Source organism: Mercenaria mercenaria, chromosome 1, assembly GCF_021730395.1.
Source record: "Mercenaria mercenaria strain notata chromosome 1, MADL_Memer_1, whole genome shotgun sequence".
NCBI classification, from domain to species: Eukaryota; Metazoa; Mollusca; class Bivalvia; order Venerida; family Veneridae; genus Mercenaria; species Mercenaria mercenaria.
The window spans coordinates 112735991-112757621 of NC_069361.1; the positions used below are offsets into that span (position 1 = coordinate 112735991).

The following is a 21631-nucleotide window of genomic DNA, read 5'->3' on the forward strand; positions in this document are numbered from 1 at the left end:
TTAAAATTAGCATTGACTACGGGGCCAAAGACTGAACTTCTAGACAACAGGACAATATGAGTACTGACATGACTGAGGGACATATATTTTATCTTTAAAATTAGGGCTGGGAGGATTTCAGAATTTTGAAACCGATCAATTATTTGTATGAAATCGAACCGATTTGTTTAATTGGCCGCCATATTTAAAATGCTGTTTTCTTTCCCGACGGCTGTGTCAAGGTACTTCCAGCAGCTGATTACATTAGGTGTGTGTGTTGAGTTTCTTTATAGTCGCCACCGGTTAATACCATATGGGCGACTGTTGCTGCAATTATTCCCTCCTCCTTCGTCACATCGTCTTTTCTTCACTCCCGTTATAGAACATCAATTATAGTGCATCGTAGTTATATGTCTTCATAGTTATGTGTCATCTATTATGTATGTCGTCGTGTTTCTGTGACATCTGTTGTGTGATTCTTCTTAAGTGTTGTTGACAACGTTGTTATTACGTCTACATTTTAACGGTCTGATCTCCAGTCTAAAGGTTCTCGCCACCACGTTGTACGTCGCCTCCACCAACTGTCTTGTCCGAAGTGCCGCATCCGGAAGCCTGGTTCCGATGTCCCACCTTGTCGATGAACCAGCTGGAGTAAAACAATATAAACATCTCCAGAGATGGTAATCCGGCATCGAGTCGGGGGTTCCGAGCCGACATCAGCCTCGTCGATGAACCAGCTGAGGTATCGGGAAAGCGATCCCTCAGAGATGGTAATCCGGCATCGAGTTGGCCGGGATCAACCAGACCCGGCACCCCGGTTGTAGAAAAGAGGTCCAACACGATGGCAAGTAGACTAGACGATCCCCCTTTTATGGCCACACTCCTTGGTTTTAGTCATGTGACGCTAACTAGATCAAGCGTTGACCTAGTTAGGGCGCTGACCCAGTTAGCGCCATATGTGCCCTCTCCGCGACGTGCACGCACCAAGGAGGTCGGAGAAGTGATTACATTAGGAACCTTCGGACTTTTATATACTCGTTTGCAAGCAGTGTGATAATTAATAAGTCATATTTTGGTGTATTTTATTTTAAATATATCATGACAAGCAAATTATTGACTATTGACTATGTTTCACTGTGTTTTAGCGGAAATATATTGCGGGTCTATGTGCCTGTCAAAAAATGTATAAAGATAAAGTACTATTCTTGATTTTTATTGTTTGAGAGCGATTAGCGGCTTTGCAAAATTGAAACCAGTTTCACCTAGTAATCAAATTGAATCCAATTAACCGAGGAACCATCCCATTACTATTTTAAATAGGGCGATGATTTCAAGTTTGCTCTCCTACTTTTTTCTTGTCCGTTTATATGGAAAGTTACAGGAAACATAATGGTGAAAAAACAATGGCGATTTTCAGCAAATATCAAAGAAAGTGTCCAGCTGTCCAGTAACGGATGCCCAGCCAGGGGATTTTCTAGCCATCCAGTAAATGAGTTCTTGAGCCACGCCATGAGAAAACCAACATAGTTCGTTTGCAACCACCACTTATACAGACCAGCCTGGGAATCCGCCCAGTCTGGTCAGGATTCATAATGGTCGGAAAGCCACTATGTTGGTTTTCTCATGACGTGGGTCTCTTAATGAATAAACTTACTGATACCTGCTATTTACTAAAGATATTGATACTTATGTGCAAACAAAATTTTGATTTGAAACAAGATTTTAGAAAAGCATTGGTTCCTGAGTAAACATTAAGTGAACATGTGTAAATTCCAGATTAAGCAAAAATATAAAAGAAACAATAAGCTTTTGAACAACAGAAATGAGTTGTTGTTGAGCTTGCTTGCGATGAGCTTGACTAGTAGGACTTAGTCGTCATTTTGGCGAGTAGGTGTGTGTGTGTGCGTCTGTACGTCCGTCCGAATTTGTCCGGATCATAACTTTTACATGCATCTTGTTTATATTTAGCATGAATGTTTATACCTACATGTAAGTGAGAAAATGTGACATGCATAAACCCCATGTTCCTATCTCAGAGGTCAAGGTCACAGTTGGGGTCAGATTTAAAATTGAAGTTCTTCTTCATGCATGGTTGAATTTTGATGTAACTTGGCATGAATGTTCACCTATGAATTTGCAGGTGGCACTGCAGTTAAGTGCTTTTGCTTTCTGTTCCTGATTGCCAAAAACTGACAGAGTGTCCAATTTGTATGTTCTTACAACTCAATTTTAGTGATTTTTACCAGTGTGACTGAAGTATTTCTAGTTTTACAAAAGAACTAAAGGTTTAAAAAATGCTGCACAGAAGACCTAAAAGTATTTATGAAGAAATGATATTCTCATCCTATTTCAAAATAATTGCATAGGTAATTTCATAAACTTGCATTTGGTTGAAGAATTTAATTTTGGATTAATCTTATGATTTTTAATTTCTTGAAATAAAACAGATGGAGGAAAATACATGTAGGCATAACTATACATTTTCACTTTGTCATTATAATGTGTATACATTTGTTTTGAATTCTTCTGATATTGTATTTTCAAGTTTTACATTATTTCAATTTGCTAAATCCTCTCCATATTTCAATGAAAGAATGCTTCTTACACCATGTAGGAAGAGGTCTGGATTCAAGTCCCAGTGGAGAGTATTTTACTACTGGGTATAAACAAATTGTAGACTGGACAAAAACATACCTCCTCTGCATAAAAAGTGACTTAAAAGGAAATGTAACAAGAGCTGTCCGTAAGACAGCGCGCTCGACTTTTCTCAGTGCTTGACTCTGAATTAGAGCTTTGCCAGTAAAAAAAAATTCCAAGTTAAAAAGGGACATAACTGTCAAAATTCAAATCAGAGATATGGGAATTGTGTCTGTGTCTCCTGGTGTAGACTTTGATAGTAAATAACTATTTTGACTTTCAAGTCAAAAGCTTTAATAATAACAGAGGTATTTGACTTTATCAAAAATTTTAACAAATTTATTTATTTATTTATTTGGGTTTTACGGCGCACCAACACAGTATAACAAAACATTCTAAGTTAAAAAGGGACATAATTCTGTCAAAATTCAAGAGTTATGGGGATTGTTTCTCCTAGTGTAGACTTTGATGGTAAATAAGTATTTTAAGTTTCAAATCAAAAGCTTTGATAGTAACAGAGAAATTTGATTTTATCAAAAACTTTAACCAAAAATTCTAAGTTAAAAAGGGGCATAACTCTGTCAATATTCAAACAGAGTTATGGGAATTGTATCTCCTGGTGTAGACTTTGATAGTAAATAACTATTTTGAGTTTCAAGTCAAAGGCTTTAATAGTAACAGAGATATTTGACTTTATCAAAAACTTTAACCAACGGCGACGCCGACGCCGGGGCGAGTACAATAGCTCTACGTTTTCTTCGAAAAGTCGAGCTAAAAATTATAGTGTAACCCCCACCCCTAATATACCAAAGTCAAAAGCTATACAATATACATAGCTTTAAAATGTTTGTATTGTTATATTCAACAATGATATTGTTTACAGACGATAAATAAATATTGAATTGATTTCACAAAAGGTACGTTTAACTTAATACCTGTTGTGCGAGCTTTAAATTTTCAGTTCAGTTTTGTTAAAATCTACTTTTAGATTACCATTCAAGATACTGCTGTGATACGGATGGTGATATATAATTACTGAATGTAAAAGGCAACCACATGCATTCCTTCAGCAAAAGTTAAGTTCACATACATGGTTAAATGTCAAACATTTGTACACTAGAAAAGGTTCCCCCGATATTTAAACATAATGTGTACAATCTGTGTTGTTCAGAGACAATCGATCCTCCAGTACTTTCAGTGCTTTGATTATATGACGTACCGTCAGGGTCGAAAATGCCGATTTAGCTTTAAGACAATGCGATTTAGTACGACCCAGGGTCGGACATATTCCAATTAGTATGACCCTGGTTGAGAACTAGCTTAAAGCTATTTCATTTAGTACGACCAAGGGTCAGACATTTTCAATTAGTATGATACTAAATCGAATTAGTGCGACCCTGATTTAAGATAAATCTATATAGCTTTAAGACAATTCGAATTAGTACGACCCTGGGTCGGACATATTCCAATTAGCTTTAAGACAATTCCGAAATAGTATGACCCTCAATTACAGCAGCCATCCTTAGTACGATCCTGGGTCGGACATATATAGTTACAATTAGTATGATCCTAGGTCGGACATATTTACAAGTAGTATGACCCTGGGTTGGACATATTCCGATATGTCTGACCCTGGGTCGTACTAAATATGAAATAGCTTTAAGCTAATTCAGAACCTGGGTCATACTAAATATAATATGTCCGACCCTGGGTCATACTAAATCGAATTGTCTTAAAGCTAAATCGGCATTTTCGACCCTAACGGTACGCCATATTTTTACGTATATTTTTGTTTCAATAAGATCGACAGTACGATAATTGTTTGATGTGTATCGCACCGTCAAAACAGTACTTTGTGTCGGACCTGTATTATATTTTCAGAAAATAGCCAGTATTCTCCAAATTGTAGTGTTTGGAGACCACCCACTCATGAATATTAATTTCGGAAAATAAGACAATTCTTATTTTGTAGAGAATATTGAACTTCTTTTTCATACATTAAGTTTTGTTTCTTAACTTTATTTTGGGTGTGCATTATATTTACCTTGGTACTCCAACTTACTGCATATTTTTGAAACATATTAGTATTTTGTCATGTTGACAGTTCTACTTTCATTTTCGTTTTGCAATTTAGTTCAACAGCCGGTGTACCTGGAGAAACATGTTAGGCACACAATAATTATAGATAACGCCTAAAACAAAAATTCAGCGGAGGGGAGGTACAAGAAACTTTCACTGCAGTGACTTAAAGCGAAAAGGGCGTTATTTATCGCTGTGCGAAATGTTAGTGTTAAGGTTAAGGAGAATATCATCAAACTCCAGAGATACTTGATAAACTTACAACATATTTACTAGTACAAACAGTCTACCATTACATGTTTAAAAAGTTTAAACCCTTAAAAATGGATGTCATTAATAAACAATTGCTGAAAACTACGTTCCACCTAATGTGAAATTTCAGCACTGGAACCTTATTGCAAATGCATCAAAACGAAGATATAGGACAGTTCTTTGGAACTGGTGAGGTTTCAAAGTCATTGAACTGTCTTTAAGTGTGGCCCTTTCATGCAGTACTTTCTCCGGAATTCAATGCATGTATCAGTAAATTGACAGCTGTTTTGTAGAGCAATATTTTACACGCTGTTTAATTTTCGTAAAAACAACCCTTTCGTTCAACCTAGTTATGAGAATTTTCAGCACTGGGACATTGTTGTAAATGCACCAAATGCAAAAAAATGGTGAGTTTTCAAAGATGTTGATAGATCTGTCCTTTCTATGATTTAATGTTGTTTTATTATTTTTTTTTCTCAAAATGTGGGCTAAGCGTTAAAGTAATGGGCCCGTAATGACACTCGGAAATTTCTGTATGATTTCGTACTACTGTTAGGCAATTTGGCATTCTTCGGACGTAAATGTAGCTGCACGCGCATCATGAATGCTCTCCATAAAATAAATAGAGAATACCGAAATCGCATATGGAGAATATTGTCATAACGGGTCAACTGCTTTAAAGAAAGCTGAACATGACCTTATACAGAACTATAGGTGTTTGGCTCATTGCAAGCAACCCATCCTACTAGATCTCCACATGCTCCTCTTCCTTTTAAATAGCCATGTCACCTTACCTTCTAAAATATTTCATACGGTGGCATTTTGTAACATTGTCTTTAGATGTTGACATTACTAACCTTTAACATGCTAATTTTTTAAAATGGACTGGTCCATCATTCAATCCGGGCACTACCATTTATTATTCAAAGGGGTGTTCACTGAAATTTTACTGACTGAATAGCGAATAGTGCAGATAATGATCAGACTGCATGGATGTGCAGGCTGATCTTGGTCTGCCTTGGTCGCAAAGGCAGAATCACTTGCCACCAGCAGGCTAAAGGTTATGAGATGATTATGGCCTGATGACAGCATGTAAAGCTGGAGAACAGCCATTTCATAAAAGTAAACTGTGAAATACCACATCTGCATTAGTTCACTTCAACAGTTGTGAACAAGTACGTCTCTTGGCTTATACTAATTTTGCTTTTATTACAAACAGTTAATCAAAAGCTATACGAGCCTATATATATAAATAGGGAAAGGGTGAGGGTGTGTGTACAGTTAGCCGGACCATCTCCTCTACTATCCTTTTTATCTTCTTGATTTTCTTTGTCATTGGAGTTAGTGTGAATGATAATCATCTACAAACGTTGAATCAAAAACGAAGACACATTCCGCCTGAGTGTAAGCACCGAGATCGTATGCACGAGCCGAAAAATGTGTTGAAGAGGGAAGGATTTCGATCAAACTAATTCTTTTCACCTTCCTGTTGTTGCGTATTCTTTACAAATCACAAACTATTATATGACAAATATGATTCGTGTTTAGATCAATCACAAATTATTAACTAACGTTTCATGCCAACCTTGAAAAAAAATTAGATTCTAATTCAATTTTTGAATTGACAAAGCACTTGTGAAAAAAAATCAATTCAAAATTCAGAAGTTAGAAACGTGCAGTCTTAATATAATGCAGATACAAACTACCGTAGAAACGGATCGCCGCCAAATACGATTTGGTAATTCGATAAAGGATAATTCTAACACGACCAGCATGTACGCATAAGAACTCAAAACTCTGGTTATTCTACGATAAACCACGTTTGGGAACTTATTATTTCTTAAGTAATCAATAGTTTTTCAAAATATATCGGTTTAATTATTATGCTCCCTTCGAATAAGGAGGAGTATATTGTTTTGCAGATGTCGGTCGGTCGGTCTCCATGTAGACCAATCCGTTTCCGGATGATAACTCAAGAACGCTTGGGCCTAGGAATATGAAAGATGATAGGGAAGTTGGTCATAATCAGCAGAAGACCGCTATTGATTTTGAGATCAGTTGGTCAAAGGTCAAGGTCACAGTGACCCTGAACAGTTAAACGGTATCCTGATGATAACTCAAGAACGCTTGGACCTAGGATCATAAAAAGTTGATAGGGAGGTTGGTCTTAACAAGCAAATGACCTATATTGATTTTGAGATCAGTAGGTCACAGGTCAAGGTCACAGTGACCAGAATAGTTAAATGGTTTCCGGACGATAACTTAAGAACGCTTGGGCCTAGGATCACGAAACTTGATCGGGAGGTTGAGTATGATCAGCAGACGATCCCTACTGATTTTGAGGTCAGTTGGTCAAAGGTCAAGGTCACAATGACACGGAACAGTTAAACAGTTTCCGGATGATAACTCAAGAACGCTTGAGACTAGGATCACGAAACTTGATGGGGAGGTTGATCATGATCAGCAGATGACCCCTATTGATTTCGAGGTCAATATGTCAACATTACATTGACCTAGAATAGTAGAACTTTGTGTACACTGACCAAATAATTTCTGTTCCTTGTGCAATTACTGAGTGCATCAAGGGGGACATTTCGTGTTCTACGAGCTCTTGTTAAAAACAGTCATTGTCTTTTGTATTCATGGCAATAGCTTTTCAACATTTCTAAGGCCTGGGTCCTGACCACAAACTATTGGGGTCTGGACCCCGCCCGCCGCCTTCCCCCAACACACAAACACGCACACCCTCCTCATTCCCTGTGAACTGTTAGCCAATATTTTTTAGCACTGTTACACGTACTGAGCATAGGTGACGATCATAAAACGGGGGTTGTTACAAAATTTCAGCATGTCTTAAAAATGCACTTTTTTTACCATTAATGCTCTTTAACAGTAAAGAGGTGCAACTGAAACTGACACTGGGAAGTTGCTTGTGCTGGACCCCTGCAGTGTATCGTGCATCTCATAAACCGGGTACGAAAAATCAATACGCTTTTAAACCGAATCATCAGTTGTTAAGACTGGTGTCATTTGACAGAATGGTTACAGACCCGTCGATACCAGGGATTTATTGCTATGTGCTAATTTATAACCTAAATCAACTATTTTCCTTAGTGTCAGTTTCACAGTTTCACTGTTTGGTTGACTGCCTCCAGACCTAGTTGCGAGGCTTGCTATTATTTCAATAATCTTCATCATTTTTCAAACAGTATCTTAATTACTTTAAGAATACAAAGTGGACAGACTTCGTAATACGCAAATGCGCAAATGTATTTCTGTAATTAAACTGTGCTTTAGAGCAAAACTGTTCGAAAATTATTTAACCACTATTCTACGATCACTACCTGATTCCTTTTGGACAAAAGCAATTCTAGTAGATGGACAAATCCTTTATGTAAACATGGCACACACACTGTAAAGTAGCACTAGATTTGTCCATTTACTAGTAACTCTGGTCATAGTATTCAGAAATAACATCTCTATGAAGCATTTTGTTGTTTTTTTATACACAAACGCTGCTCGATAATATAATAAAATTACTCCGGCGCAGCCATGTAAACGTATTATATGTCTTCATAATCAAGTCTTAATTGTACTCGTCAGTTGTGTCCAAAGCTTGATTTGAATTTCTGATTATGAACAAGTGAATGAAGTATTGCCATACAATACAAAGTCCCCTACTGGAAGGCACCTAATTTTCTCTATTGCAGTATAACATAATGAACTGATATCTGTCAATGATGTATAAACAATATTGTACTATATATACAATATGTTATAACAAAACACTTGGATTAAAATTTATATATATAAAAACCTACAGTTGTTTTCATATTGAATTTTTTTGGCTGATTATAAAAATGTTATCATGTAAGTTATTTATAGTAACAACAAAGGGAAATTAATCTTTTAAAAAAAAAAAAAAAAAAAAAAAATCTATATAATACAAGTCCACAAGAAACTCTTTACCAGGTAGAGATAGGTCAAAATACACCTAAAAATTGGATGTAACATGCATGCTGTACCACAGAAAAGTGGTCTCGATTTTTCTCTACCGCCAGTAATAAAAAAGTTACAATAAAATCTATTTATAGTAACAACAAAGGGACGTAATTCTAAAAACAAGGGTGCCTCATGGTGGTGAACATTTGGTCCAAGTTACATCAAAATCCCTCCATGCATGAAGAAGAAATGTCCCGTACAAAGTCATTCTTGAATTTGACCTTTGACCTCTAAATATGACCTTGACCTTAGACCTAGGGACCTGGTTCTTGCGCACGACATGTTGTCTCATCCAGGGGAATATTTGTGCCAACTGATATCTAAATCCTGCTTTGCATGACAAAGTTATAGACCGGACAGGAAAAAAATCCTCTTGACCTTTGATCTCAAAGTGTGACCTTGACATTTAAGCTAGGGTATTGGGTGTTGCGCATGACACGTCGTCTCATCATGGGAAACATTTATGCCAAGTAATATTGTAATCCCTTGATGGATGACAGAGTTCTGGATCGGACAGGGCAAAAACCATTTTGACCTTTGACCTCCAATTGTGACCTTGACCTTTGAGCTAAGGGTCTGGGCTTTGCGCATGACATGTTGTCTCACCATGGGGAACATTTGTGCCAAGTAATATTAAAATCCCTTCATGGATGGCAGAGTTATGGGCGGGACAGGAAAAAAACTCTGTTGACCTTTGACCCCCAATTGTGACCTTGACCTTTGAGCTAGGGGTCTGGGATTTGCGCATGACACGTCGTCTCATCATGGGGAACACTTGTGCTAAGTGATATTAAAATTCCTTAATGAATGTCAGAGTTATGGACCGGACACGAAACAGACCCTGTTCATGCTATGTTAACATTTGACTGCTAAGTGTGACCTTGACCTTTGAGCTAGGGGTCTGAAAGTTGTGCATGACACATCGTCTTATTATGAGGTACATTTGTGCCAAGTAATATTAAAATCCCTTCATAGATGGGAAAGTTATGGACCGGACAGGAAAAAAGCCTTGTTGACCTTTGACCTCCAATTGTGACCTTGACCTTTAAGCTAGGGGTCCAGGTTTTGCACACGACACGTCGTCTCCTCATGGGGAACATTTGTGCCAAGTAATATTAAAATCTCTTCATGGATGGGAGAGTTATGGACCGGACAGGAAAAAAGCCCTGTTGACCTTTGACCTCCAATTGTGACCTTGACCTTTGAGCTAGGGGTCCGGGATTTGCGCATGACACATCCTCTCATCATGGGGAACATTTGTGCCAAGTAATATTAAAATCTCTTCATGGATGGGAGAGTTATGGACCGGACAGGAAAAAAGCCCTGTTGACCTTTGACCTCCAATTGTGACCTTGACCTTTGAGCTAGGGGTCCGGGTTTTGCGCATGACACGTCGTCTCATCATGGGGAACATTTGTGCCAAGTAATATTAAAATCCCTTCATGGATGACAGAGTTATGGACCGGACACGAAATTGCGGACGGACGGACGGACGGACAGACGGACGGACGGACGGACGGACAGACGGACGGACGGAATGACGGAAAAGTGCATTCCTATAGTCCCCGAAACTGGTTTTCAACCAGTAGGGGACTAATAAAGAATGTTTGCATATTTATAATTCCCCAAGTTTTATAGTCTTTGTTACTTAGTTTTCAATCTTCAGATTTTCCATTTCTGACTGTTCATCGTTCTTTTTATCCAACATATGATCTAGAAAATCTTCGGCAAAGTACAAAATTTGGCGAAGTGCCAATAATGCCAGGATGCTTATGTTGTCGTCAAGTTCATTCTCATTCTCGTAGTTCTTCACCGGAAGTACATTAGCACGTGGTAGTCCGAGAAGTTGCGAGGCCTTTTCTACGTGCTGCTCCACTTCCGGACTCTTAAAGACCAACGAAACATCTTTCTCCACATTTTTACAGAGTTTGTCTATCTTAGTGAGTAGTATGATCTGTGGAATTCCTGAAAGTGGAAATATTTACAAATAGCAAGATCATTTGTCCTGATACATATGATACTGTTTCTAAAGCGTGCGACATGTTATATTCATAAAATAATGATGAAACATCACTTCTGTTATTTATATTTGCAAATTATACATTTCTGTTACCTTTAATAAAATCTTTCACAAACCCGTTGAATGGCCAGAAAAGTTTTTTTTGCTAAATCATGACTGATTTGAATTAATCAGGGAAGCATTGAGATCATGTTAAATTTCATTTTTAAAAACACAATTAAAATCTTCATACTTTATAGTTTGTACACATACGTGGATAAATTTTGTACTAAAATTATAAAAGTACGAAATATCTGTTTGAAAAATGGTCATTTAGGAAAAATGACTCTTTTCCCTTCTGTTGTGGGAATAGGGAGTGACAGTATCAATTTTATAACGAGTAGGGAAGCATTAAGATGCTATTAAATCACAAAACTTTTTACATCATTAAAATAATGAAAGATAAAAGTTTGTGCTCATACGTAGATAAATCATGTGGAATAAAAAATAAACAAGAGGGCCATGAAGGCCCTGTATCGCTCACCTGACCTACTGACCTTAAGACCATCAAGATTAACATTCTGACCAAGTTTCATTAAGATATGGTATAAAAGTGGCCTCTAAATTGTAAACTAGCTTTTCTTTTAATTTGACCTAGTGACCTATTTTTGACCCGACATGACCCAGATTCAAACTGGACCTTGAAATCATTAAGATTACCATTCTGACCAGGTTTCATGAAGATACATCATAACTGTGGCCTCTAGAGTGTTAACAAGCTTTTCCTTTGATTTGACCTAGTGACCTAGTTTCTGACCCCACCTGACCCAGATTTGAATTTGACCTATAGATCATCACGATTAACATTCTGACCTAGTTTCATTAAGATATGGTCATAAATGTGGCCTCTACAGTGTAAACTAGCTTTTCCTTTGATTTGACCTGGTGATGTAGTTTTTGATCCTACATGACCCAGATTCAAAATGGACCTTGAGAATATCAAGATTACCATTTTGACCAAGTTTCATAAAGATACAGTCATAAATGTGGCCTCTACAGTGTTACCAAGCTTTACCTTTGATTTGACCTAGTCACCTAGTTTTTGAACCCACCTGACCCAGATTCAAACTTGACCTATACAGCCTCAAGACTAACACTCTGACTAAGTTTCATCAAGATACGGTCATAAATGTGGCCTCTACAGTGTAAACTAGCTTTTCCTTTGATCTGACCTGGTGACCTAGTTTTTGACCCCACATAACCCAGATTCAAACTTGACCTATTCAGCCTCAAGACTAACATTCTGACCAAGTTTCATCAAGATATGGTCATAAATGTGGCCTCTACAGTGTAAACTAGCTTTTCCTTTGATCTGACCTGGTGACGTAGTTTTTGATCCCACATGATCCAGATTCAAACTGGACCTTGAGATCATCAAGATTAACATTCTGACCAAGTTTCATGAAGTTATAGTCTTAAATGTGGCCTCTACAGTGTTAACAAGCTTTTCCTTTGATTTGACCTGGTGACCTAGTTTTTGACCCCAGATGACTCAATATCAAACTTATCCAAGACTTTATTGAGGGTAACATTCTGACCAAGTTTCATTAAGATTGGGCCCAAACTGTGACCTCTAGAGTGTTAACAAGCTTTTTCTTTGATTTGACCTGGTGACCTAGTTTTTGACCCAGATGACCCAATATCGAACTCGTCCAAGATTTTATTGAGGGTAACATTCTGACCAAGTTTCATTAAGATTGATACAAAACAGTGACCTCTAGAGTGTTAACAAGCTTTTCCTTTGATCTGACCTGGTGACCTAGTTTTTGACCCAAGATGACCCAATATCAAACTCATCCAAGATTTAATTGAGGGTAACGTTCTGACCAAGTTTCATTAAGATTGGCTCAAATTTGTGACCTCCAGAGTGTTAACAGTCAAATTGTTGACGCCGACGCCGACGACGACGGACGACGGACATAGGGTGATCACAAAAGCTCGCCTTTGAGCACTTCGTGCTCAGGTGAGCTAAAAGGTTATTACAATTTAAAAAATCATTTCCTATATATCTCTATAGTAGCAAAATCAATTGGATCGGGAAATCGACAACGCCGGTAGCGTATTTTCAAGGGAGACAATTAGAGACGATAAGCCAGCGATTTGGCTATGAAAGCTGGCAATGATAGCTAGGCAAAAAGTAACAAGAGCACCGCAATGCGGAGCCATTTACGCCCGAAGGTATGACCTTTGACCCCTAAGTTGATCTTGACCTGAAAGCGAGCCATCCAAAACATGCGCTTTGCACGTCGTCTCGATGTGGTGAATATTTGTGCCAAGTTTCTTTAAAATCCTTCAAGCAGTTTATGAGTTACAAGGCGAACACGAAACAAAGTCATATGACCTTTGAACTCCAAGTGTGATATTGACCTTGAAGCGAGCCATCCAAAACATGCGCTCTGCACGTCGTCTCAATGTGGTAAACATTTGTGTCAAGTTTCTTCGAAATCCTTCAAGAGGTTCAAGAGAAACAGGGCGGACACGAAATTCTTAACGGACGGACGGACACCGGCGTCATAACATAATACGTCCCTTCGGGTGTATAACAAATGTTGTGTTAAAGAATCTTTCACAGCTGTGTAAAACATATGAAAAAGTAACCTTTCTGATTCATCAAGTTTTGAAAGCCTTTCATTTTTTCTATGATTTTCGTTGACAGAACCTCGAGGGTGGTAGCATCCAGCACGAACACCGCACAGTGTATAACATCATTGGTAGTAGGACTGGCCTTGAAACCGGGGGTTTTCGGAGAAATCAGTGTGGTCGGGTTGAACTAAAACAAATAAAAATTGTCAGATTTTAAAAGTTTAGTCCAATTTTCCTGACGACATCACGAACGACATAAATTAACAAGTGACCGATATTGCAGTGGCAATACAGAAATCCTCTACCGGTGAAAAAAGATTACTTGACCTTCAATAGTGACCTTGACCTTTGACCGACAACGATACATAGTCTAATCACGGGGAATATTTCTGTGTAGTACTAAAAATCCTTCAGTGCAGTTAAAAGTAATGAAGCAGAAACAATTTTTTACTTGACCTTGAACAGTGACCTTGACCTTTAACCGACAAGCATAGCTCATGCATTGGCATATTGTCTCATCATGGGGAACGTTTGTGTATAGCACTGAGATAACCCATCAATGCATATAAAGTTATAGAGCAGAAACAATTCTTACTTGATCTACAATAGTGACATTGACCTTTGACCTACAAGCATAAGCATAAGTCATGTACGATATAATATGCAATCGTTAAAAGTTTACTTATGAAAACTGTCAGATTCAGAGAGAACAGAACAATTTTGTTTCCAATGCCGACATATTCGTCCGTTGTACAATTGACCGGTATAGACTGAATGGAAGCATTTCAGACACACTAAAGCACCATAGCTCCATATTTGTCACATTATTATTCATAAAAATATTACAGTTGTCTGTGAGAATTCAGAAAAAACATCTTAATGTATTTATAAAGCATGGAGGTATGGAACAACAGCTGGAATTGTACTCTTGATTGATATTGCTTATTTAAAATGTAGTCTTCATATACAGATTTATATTACGTATATTTTCATACTTCTTAGACATTAATGTCTGCTCTGAAAATGTCCTGCTCCGATTTTGCAAGTGCGAAGTCAATTTAAAAGTGTTGGGGTGATAATTTTGATGATATTTTCTCAAAACAAAGTATTTTACCTGGTAGTAATTGGGAATGTTACCATCCAAAAGATAGTTACACTCGAGAACATCTAAACCTTGTGACTCCTCTAGACCACGTGTATCACACAACCGGAAGTTCAGTGGCGCGCCAGATTTCACTTTCACCTTGTAAGGTGTGTACTGGAAGCCATAACAAAATGTAATTTTTAACAAGATAGTACTGTATTTTGTTTTGATGACAAAATGCAAATTCGTTTGATCCTCTGAACAAAACAGAATCTAGGTAAACCTATCTAAAGCGGCTGTAACTCTTTTCCACTACTGGTGTAAATGTACAAAGAATTATTTTTTGACAAGAACGCGCGAGTATCATAAAATATTTACATACAGCAGTTGTAAGACTCTGCTCCGCGCTACCACTACATGCTTTCTGTGTGATGCGGCCCCGGAATACAGAGTTGATAGTATTGTAGAAACTTGACTTCCCAGCCCCAACAGGACCGATTATCAAGATCCGGGCATCTGTCACCTTTAAGTCCGGAAGTGGTTTGAACGCTACAATGTCTTCAGTAAGTTCGTTCAAAAACTATGAAAGTAAAAATAGCACCATTTAGCAATTAATATTACATGAAATAAAATAGTTACTTGTGCTTCTTTCACGACATGTACTCTTTAACCACATTTATTCAAGAGCTGAACTACCCACTACTTGTTTTCAGTAATATTCTTCCAATTTGTAACGTGCATTTTTAGGTAACAATATTGATTCTGAATCTCCAATTTGAACGTTTCTGAGAAATAAACATTACGCAGAAAGAATACGAAAGTCTAGAATGTTTAGGGCATGTGGTGAATATTATTTTTCCTTTTAAAGAATCGTATTTAATTTGCATGCTTAGAAAAATAACAAATGAAATATAGAACTATAATTAAACTGACTGGCTCATAGCAATATATTATTATTATTATTATAACAGATTTATATAGCGCCCTTTTCATGATCAATTTCACGTTCAAAGGCGCTTTACATAGTTCAAATGCAGCCACACAGGGCGCATAATTCATCCTCTACTAGTACAGACACAGAGCGATCTGACCAGAGGGACAGAGTGAGACAAAGCCCCCACGACAGAGAGATCAGAAATCAGATACAGGCTTGTCCGGCTAACTTAGCCTAGCTCGTTGCGAATAGACAGCCTGGTTCTTTAACGTCACCAGTGTATAGCACTGATACACGCATATATAAGAATAGACACGATACGAAACAGTTACACATGATACATTTGACAATATGTGCATATCCACTGGTTTCATTTCAATCCTGGAAACTGCAGAAAGAGTTGAATAAACACGTTTTGATGCAGTTGTAATTTGTAAAGTCAAAAAGGGACATATTAGTAACTAACTAGAAGTGTTTCCATAGGACATTGATGTCCCCACATACTGCGCCATTCTCTAAATAGCAAAGGTTTCAGGTTGTGCATCTGAGCTACTTTGAATCCAAAAAGTGTATGAGGAGTTGAACACAGCAAATTTCTTCTCTATGGCCTATTTTGTGAAATTAAGAAAGGGCCATAATTCTAGAAAAAGTAGCCACAGAAAAAAGTACGTTATTTATGGTCAACTTCACATCAAGGTCCTTCATCTTTGAAACTTTCAGTTGGACCCACAAGCTTTCCCTCTATATTCTATATTGCAAAACTATCAAAGGGCCATAACTACGGTGAAAATAGTCACAGCAAAAGTTCCTTCCTTTGTGGTCATCTGCACACCAAGCTTGTCCAACTGTGAAAGATTTAAGCAAATCAGGCTAATAGTGTGGGGGGTGTTGGACACACAAGACTTTTCTCTATATTCTATACTGGTATAGCAAAAGGATCAAAGGGTCGTAACTGCGGTAAAATAGTCGCAGCAAAAGTTCCTTCCTTAAAGGGCATCTGCACATCAAGCTTGGTCATCTGTGAAAGATTGAAGCAAATCAGGTTAATAGTAGGGGAGGAGTTGGACACACAAACATGACAGACCCGACAATATGCGCATTTCCACTACAATGTCATGTTGATGATGTATGCCAATTTCAAACTGTAGAAGCGGAGTACCCAAGGTTCTTGCGTACTATAATATTGTAAAATCCAAAAAGGTGCTACTTAAGGAAAAATAAATGGACATGAAAATCCAAACATTCTGCGTCCACTTCATGCTGATGATGTTTACCAAGTTTCAGTTGAATTGGATGGAAACTATATGTATACACAAGATAGTGTGGCGGACCGACGGATGGACAAAAGGACGGACAGTTCAAACTCAATATGCGTCGCCGATCTTCGACACCCGGGACATACAAAAGTTAAAGCTGGCATGTTCAGAAGGAGCATCTTTCAGAAAGACATTTTAAAAGTTGAGATCGACAAATTAAATTTAAGTCTTTTGTGGTACGTTTCCTGACATTCGTTTTACGATAAAATTAAGCCATTCCGAGATTATATTTTCTCAAATGGAAATTGTTGTACTCAGCCAAAACATACTGGAACTACATATCATTGCCCGACAGTCTTTAAATTGATGATTGAAAGCTGTTCGGCAGATTTACAGATATCCAGGTAACAGTCCGTGTCAAAAGTAATATCCTGAGAGGAACCGTGGTACTTCCTGTACATTCTGATTCAAAAAGCTGGAAATACGAAATGTGACATAAATCATGTCGATCTGACTTAAAACCAAACCAAACAAACAAACAAAAATGATATTGTAAGATATTACTTGCTCGTTCCAATCTCGCGTCTTTCGCCATGGTTTACTGCATTCTTTTTCCACTGTTTTCTGTCTCTTGCCATCTTAATTAGATACAATAATTATCATACAACACCAGTACACGTTCTTTACAACAACATAAAAACTACGCAGCTTGAAAATGCACATGCTCAATTCGACAGTTAATACAGTTAATGAGAGTGAAATAACCTAGCAAGGATAATGTCATTCATTTTTATATCATTTATAGAAAATAGAAAAAATCATATTTTACCTGCAACCTTGTACACTTCGAGTTCAGTAACGTTTACATTACCGTTGTTGATCTGGTCTGCAGTAACACCCTGCATGTCGTAACTGTGTCCGAACTTCATATAGCCGTTCAGAGTAAAGTATGTACCGGAGCTGTTTACTGTGTTTACAAAGGAATAGAGGTCATGACCACCACCGAAAGTTGGACCGTAGCCTGCATTGTGGTTCAGTGCATACTGATAATTTGCTGGTTTTAATGTAAATTTTGTTTCTTTGTCATTTCCGTTAAATCTAAGCTGATACAAGAAGGCAGTGGTGTTATTCACGTATCCGCCGCTACTGGCCCAGCTTACAGGAGCATACCCACCATACACCGACCCCTGGGGATTATACAGCACCGTGACTGTAGCTCCCTGGTTGTCACATTTCTGATGGAAGGTTGTAGCATTACATCCATCTGTTGTAATAGCATAGAGCAGTGTAAATGTTTTAGGACCTGTACCTATCCATTGTTCCAGCTGGTCCATGTCTTTCTCTGTCAACTTTCCTCCCATTGTAGAAAGAAAATTCGTTTTTTTTTTGTTCTGTAAACAAAAACAGTTGCTAATACACACTTCGCAAAGATTATAAATGGTATGAATAATGCCTTGAATAAAAGTATTATATCAATGAAATATCAGTGAAATATGGATCGATGTTGTTTCTAGTTACATGCAATATTGTGACTTGTACACATGGCATTTAATTTTTATCCGGCGCTGTATTGGGACGTAGCGGGGGATGTTGCGTGTAATATGTGCAATTTACTGCTGCTAAATATTTTGTGTTTTTATACATAATTTTATCTTTCATTTTTATATAAATTGGAAAATGGTTATATTCGCGGGTTTTAACAGTACAATACTATAATGTTATATTTTGAAAATATCTTACTTAAATGTCTGTTAGACGGTCACCCGCCAAAAAGCTATGTTCTAACTCCCAATTAATATGAGAATTAAGAATCAAAAAATGTTTCGAAAGACTGAGCTGAATCGGTCAGATTAGAATCATCTTCTGGTGTAACATGTACATCTAGAGTAAAATAGATTATCAGTCAAAATGCATTTTAAAGTATCTTAATATATGAAATACTTATGTGATAGTATGTCTTAGAAGTTCAGAGTGCATTTGAAGTGAAAAGAAAAAAATGTCAATGACATTATCTGGTACCATTACACTTTTTTACAAACTTAAATCGACATGTTGGTATATCTACTTGAAATAGTCGCCTTTGTACAAGAATGTAAATACAAATGTATGATATGCAATGGTATCTGAAGCTCAGTGTTCCTTGGCAACTTTTCCCGACAATGAAGTTAGTGCTTTACATTGGGCAAAAATATGTCTGTCACGTGTCACGGGCTCACAGCACAAAGTTTATTACAACTATCACAGAATGCTGTAAAAACAATAATAATACTATTCATGTACTAAATATAAAAGATCAACGAAGGATGACATAAAATTAATTCATATTTCAAGAAATAACATATTTTTTTTTTAAATGGATAGAATACGTTTCTATATATTTTGGCTTTTTTTTTCAGATATAGTAACTAAATGCATTCTGTGATGTAAACTTTAACAATTTATTGGAACCTGTATTGGGCAATCTGACTAAAGTACATCTCCTATTATGCTACGCATTGAGATAGCCGGTTAGTTCAGTCGGTAGGCCACTTGCTTTGTAAACGAGGGGTCCCGGGTTCGAGCCCTGGAATGACTGCACATTTTTCTTACAGAAGACGTATGTGAATGGGTCGTTCTCAGATCTCCGTTTAGATGATCAAGTACTTAAGTCAGATTGCTGTATTGGGTTGAGTTGTGGAAAGGTCGTCTTCTACGTTCTTCCTTTGAAGTTTACACTTCCAATGTTTAGTAAATTTTTACTACTCTCGGTGACTTTAAAACGCTTTATCCATATATGGCTATTATTTAAATTAATGCTTTCAGCTTGTACTTGTATTCAAATATTTTGATATCACTTATTGTTATATACTAAATCTGATCTGATATAGCGGTTTCTTTTGTGATTCTTGAAGCGTGGCCGTGTAGCTCGTACATATCATCAGTTCACAGCGTGCATTTACAAAAAAAATATCAAATGTTATTACACGTTGAAGTCGATTACGAACTCATGAACAACTTTTTTTTTCAATTTTCCGACCTCTATGAAATAAAAGGTGTATTTATTAAGATGAGTACTGATTTTTATTCTTCTCAAAACTTAAGCCTTTATATCCGAATAAAACTATTCGACAGGAACCGGTTAATGCCACATTAAATGTCGGGTTGTAGCACGACACAACACACTCAACGCGATACACGACAATGCAACGGCACTCGATACGACAGTCAATAATGCGACGCGTCCCTCAACAATGCGAAGCGACATACGACAACTAAAGGTCAGATACCACCAATTAAAAAAGTACAGACAACTTACTGGGAATACGGCAATCATGAACCTCGAAATAAAGTAATGTCTAGTCAGTAATGAAAACAAACCCAAGAAGTGATTATTTCGGAAGTTTGATGTTTATCGAAAAAAGTGGTTTTCTCCTGCCATGCTAACCATGTTTTAACAGGGGGTTGTATCATTCACACGAAAAATATTCAAACAAAGTATCACTATTCATATGTTATTCGTCCTTCATTTTGGTTCTTGAAAAATATGTGATTCGATTTATGGAAGGCCGAAACCGCCATAATGTTACAATGCAAATATTTGGGAAAACAACTGGTGGTCTCTAACCTATATGACGTTGTCGCGCTGTCGTGCGTCGTGCCTGTTGCTTGAAATGTCGCAGTAAATATCGAGTGTCGCGTTGCACTGTCTTGTGTCGCGTTGCACTGTCCTGTGTCGCGTCGAATGTCGTGTGACGCGTTCCAAGGGCGACGCACGGCACTCAACATGAGACACAATGCGACATGGCACACGACATATGAAGTGACACACGACATTTTATCGTGCAAATGTCACGGAATTGTCGAGTGTCTTGTTACATTTTTCAGTCGCACGATGAAGTAATAAAATATAGAAGTTCAGTGACACTTCACTTGTATACCTTATTACTACATCGTAAGATACCGATAGACACACAATGCCGCGACATCGCACGACAAAATATCGTGTGTCACTTCGCATGTCGTGTGTCGAACTTACCGGATTTCGTACTAATCCGTAGCACAAAAAATTATCACCTTAATACCTTTATTATATGCATTTTGAAACTCTTCTCGGATCAAATTTTCAAAAGTTTAGAAATGTTAGAAGGTGCGTTTTTAAACTTTTAGTTAAAGACCGATGTTTTCTTGCATAGAATCAACACTGTTCCTTTGTGTTAAAGATCGTACGACAATAACAAAAAAAAAACTAGAAAAAATTTTTAGCGATAAAGAATCTTTTGATATATTTTCTTCACGAGGCTTTTAAACTTAGATACTAACAGATTATATGCTTTGGAAACACACGAAATTTAGTTGTTTTCACTAATTTTTCCAAATAAAACTGAAAAGCGTCGGTTGTAAACTGCCTTTGCATTTAACTGTCGTTGAGTAAGATTCCTACGTGGTGTATTGGTCAAGAAGGTAGGAAGGTTCTTATTACCGAGGTTTGATTCCCGACTCGGACATGCTTTTTTCTAGATTTCGCATTTTCTGACTGTCTAGAAACAAAAAGTCATATTTCATAATATGAACAAACTACAACTTTAAAGATAACTAGATGCCCAAGGGCAACATGTCGAGCCCGCCAGCTGTCAGAAGGACTGGAGTTGCACACGAAACTCTGTCTCACCGAGACAAACATTTGTGCCAGTTTATTTTATAATCCAACATTCACTGACGAAGTTATTGTCCGGACAAGGTCAATTATAGCCATATTTGACCTTTAAACTCCAAGTGTGACCTTGACC

The 21631-nt window shown here is 37.5% G+C and overlaps 1 protein-coding gene across 1 annotated transcript; it reads right to left on the reverse strand.

Annotated features, from left to right (window-relative positions):
• Positions 1-8431: 8431 nt before the first annotated feature.
• On the reverse strand, positions 8432-18257 carry LOC128547700 (interferon-induced protein 44-like). The gene is made up of 6 exons (XM_053520789.1): positions 17695-18257; positions 17430-17503; positions 15058-15255; positions 14706-14849; positions 13607-13778; positions 8432-10914 (listed from the first exon to the last, which is right to left on the reverse strand). Exons 1-6 carry the CDS (start codon positions 18224-18226, stop codon positions 10598-10600), a joined length of 1437 nt encoding a protein of 478 aa, XP_053376764.1. The 5' UTR covers positions 18227-18257; the 3' UTR covers positions 8432-10597.
• Between the last annotated feature and the right edge of the window lie 3374 nt (positions 18258-21631).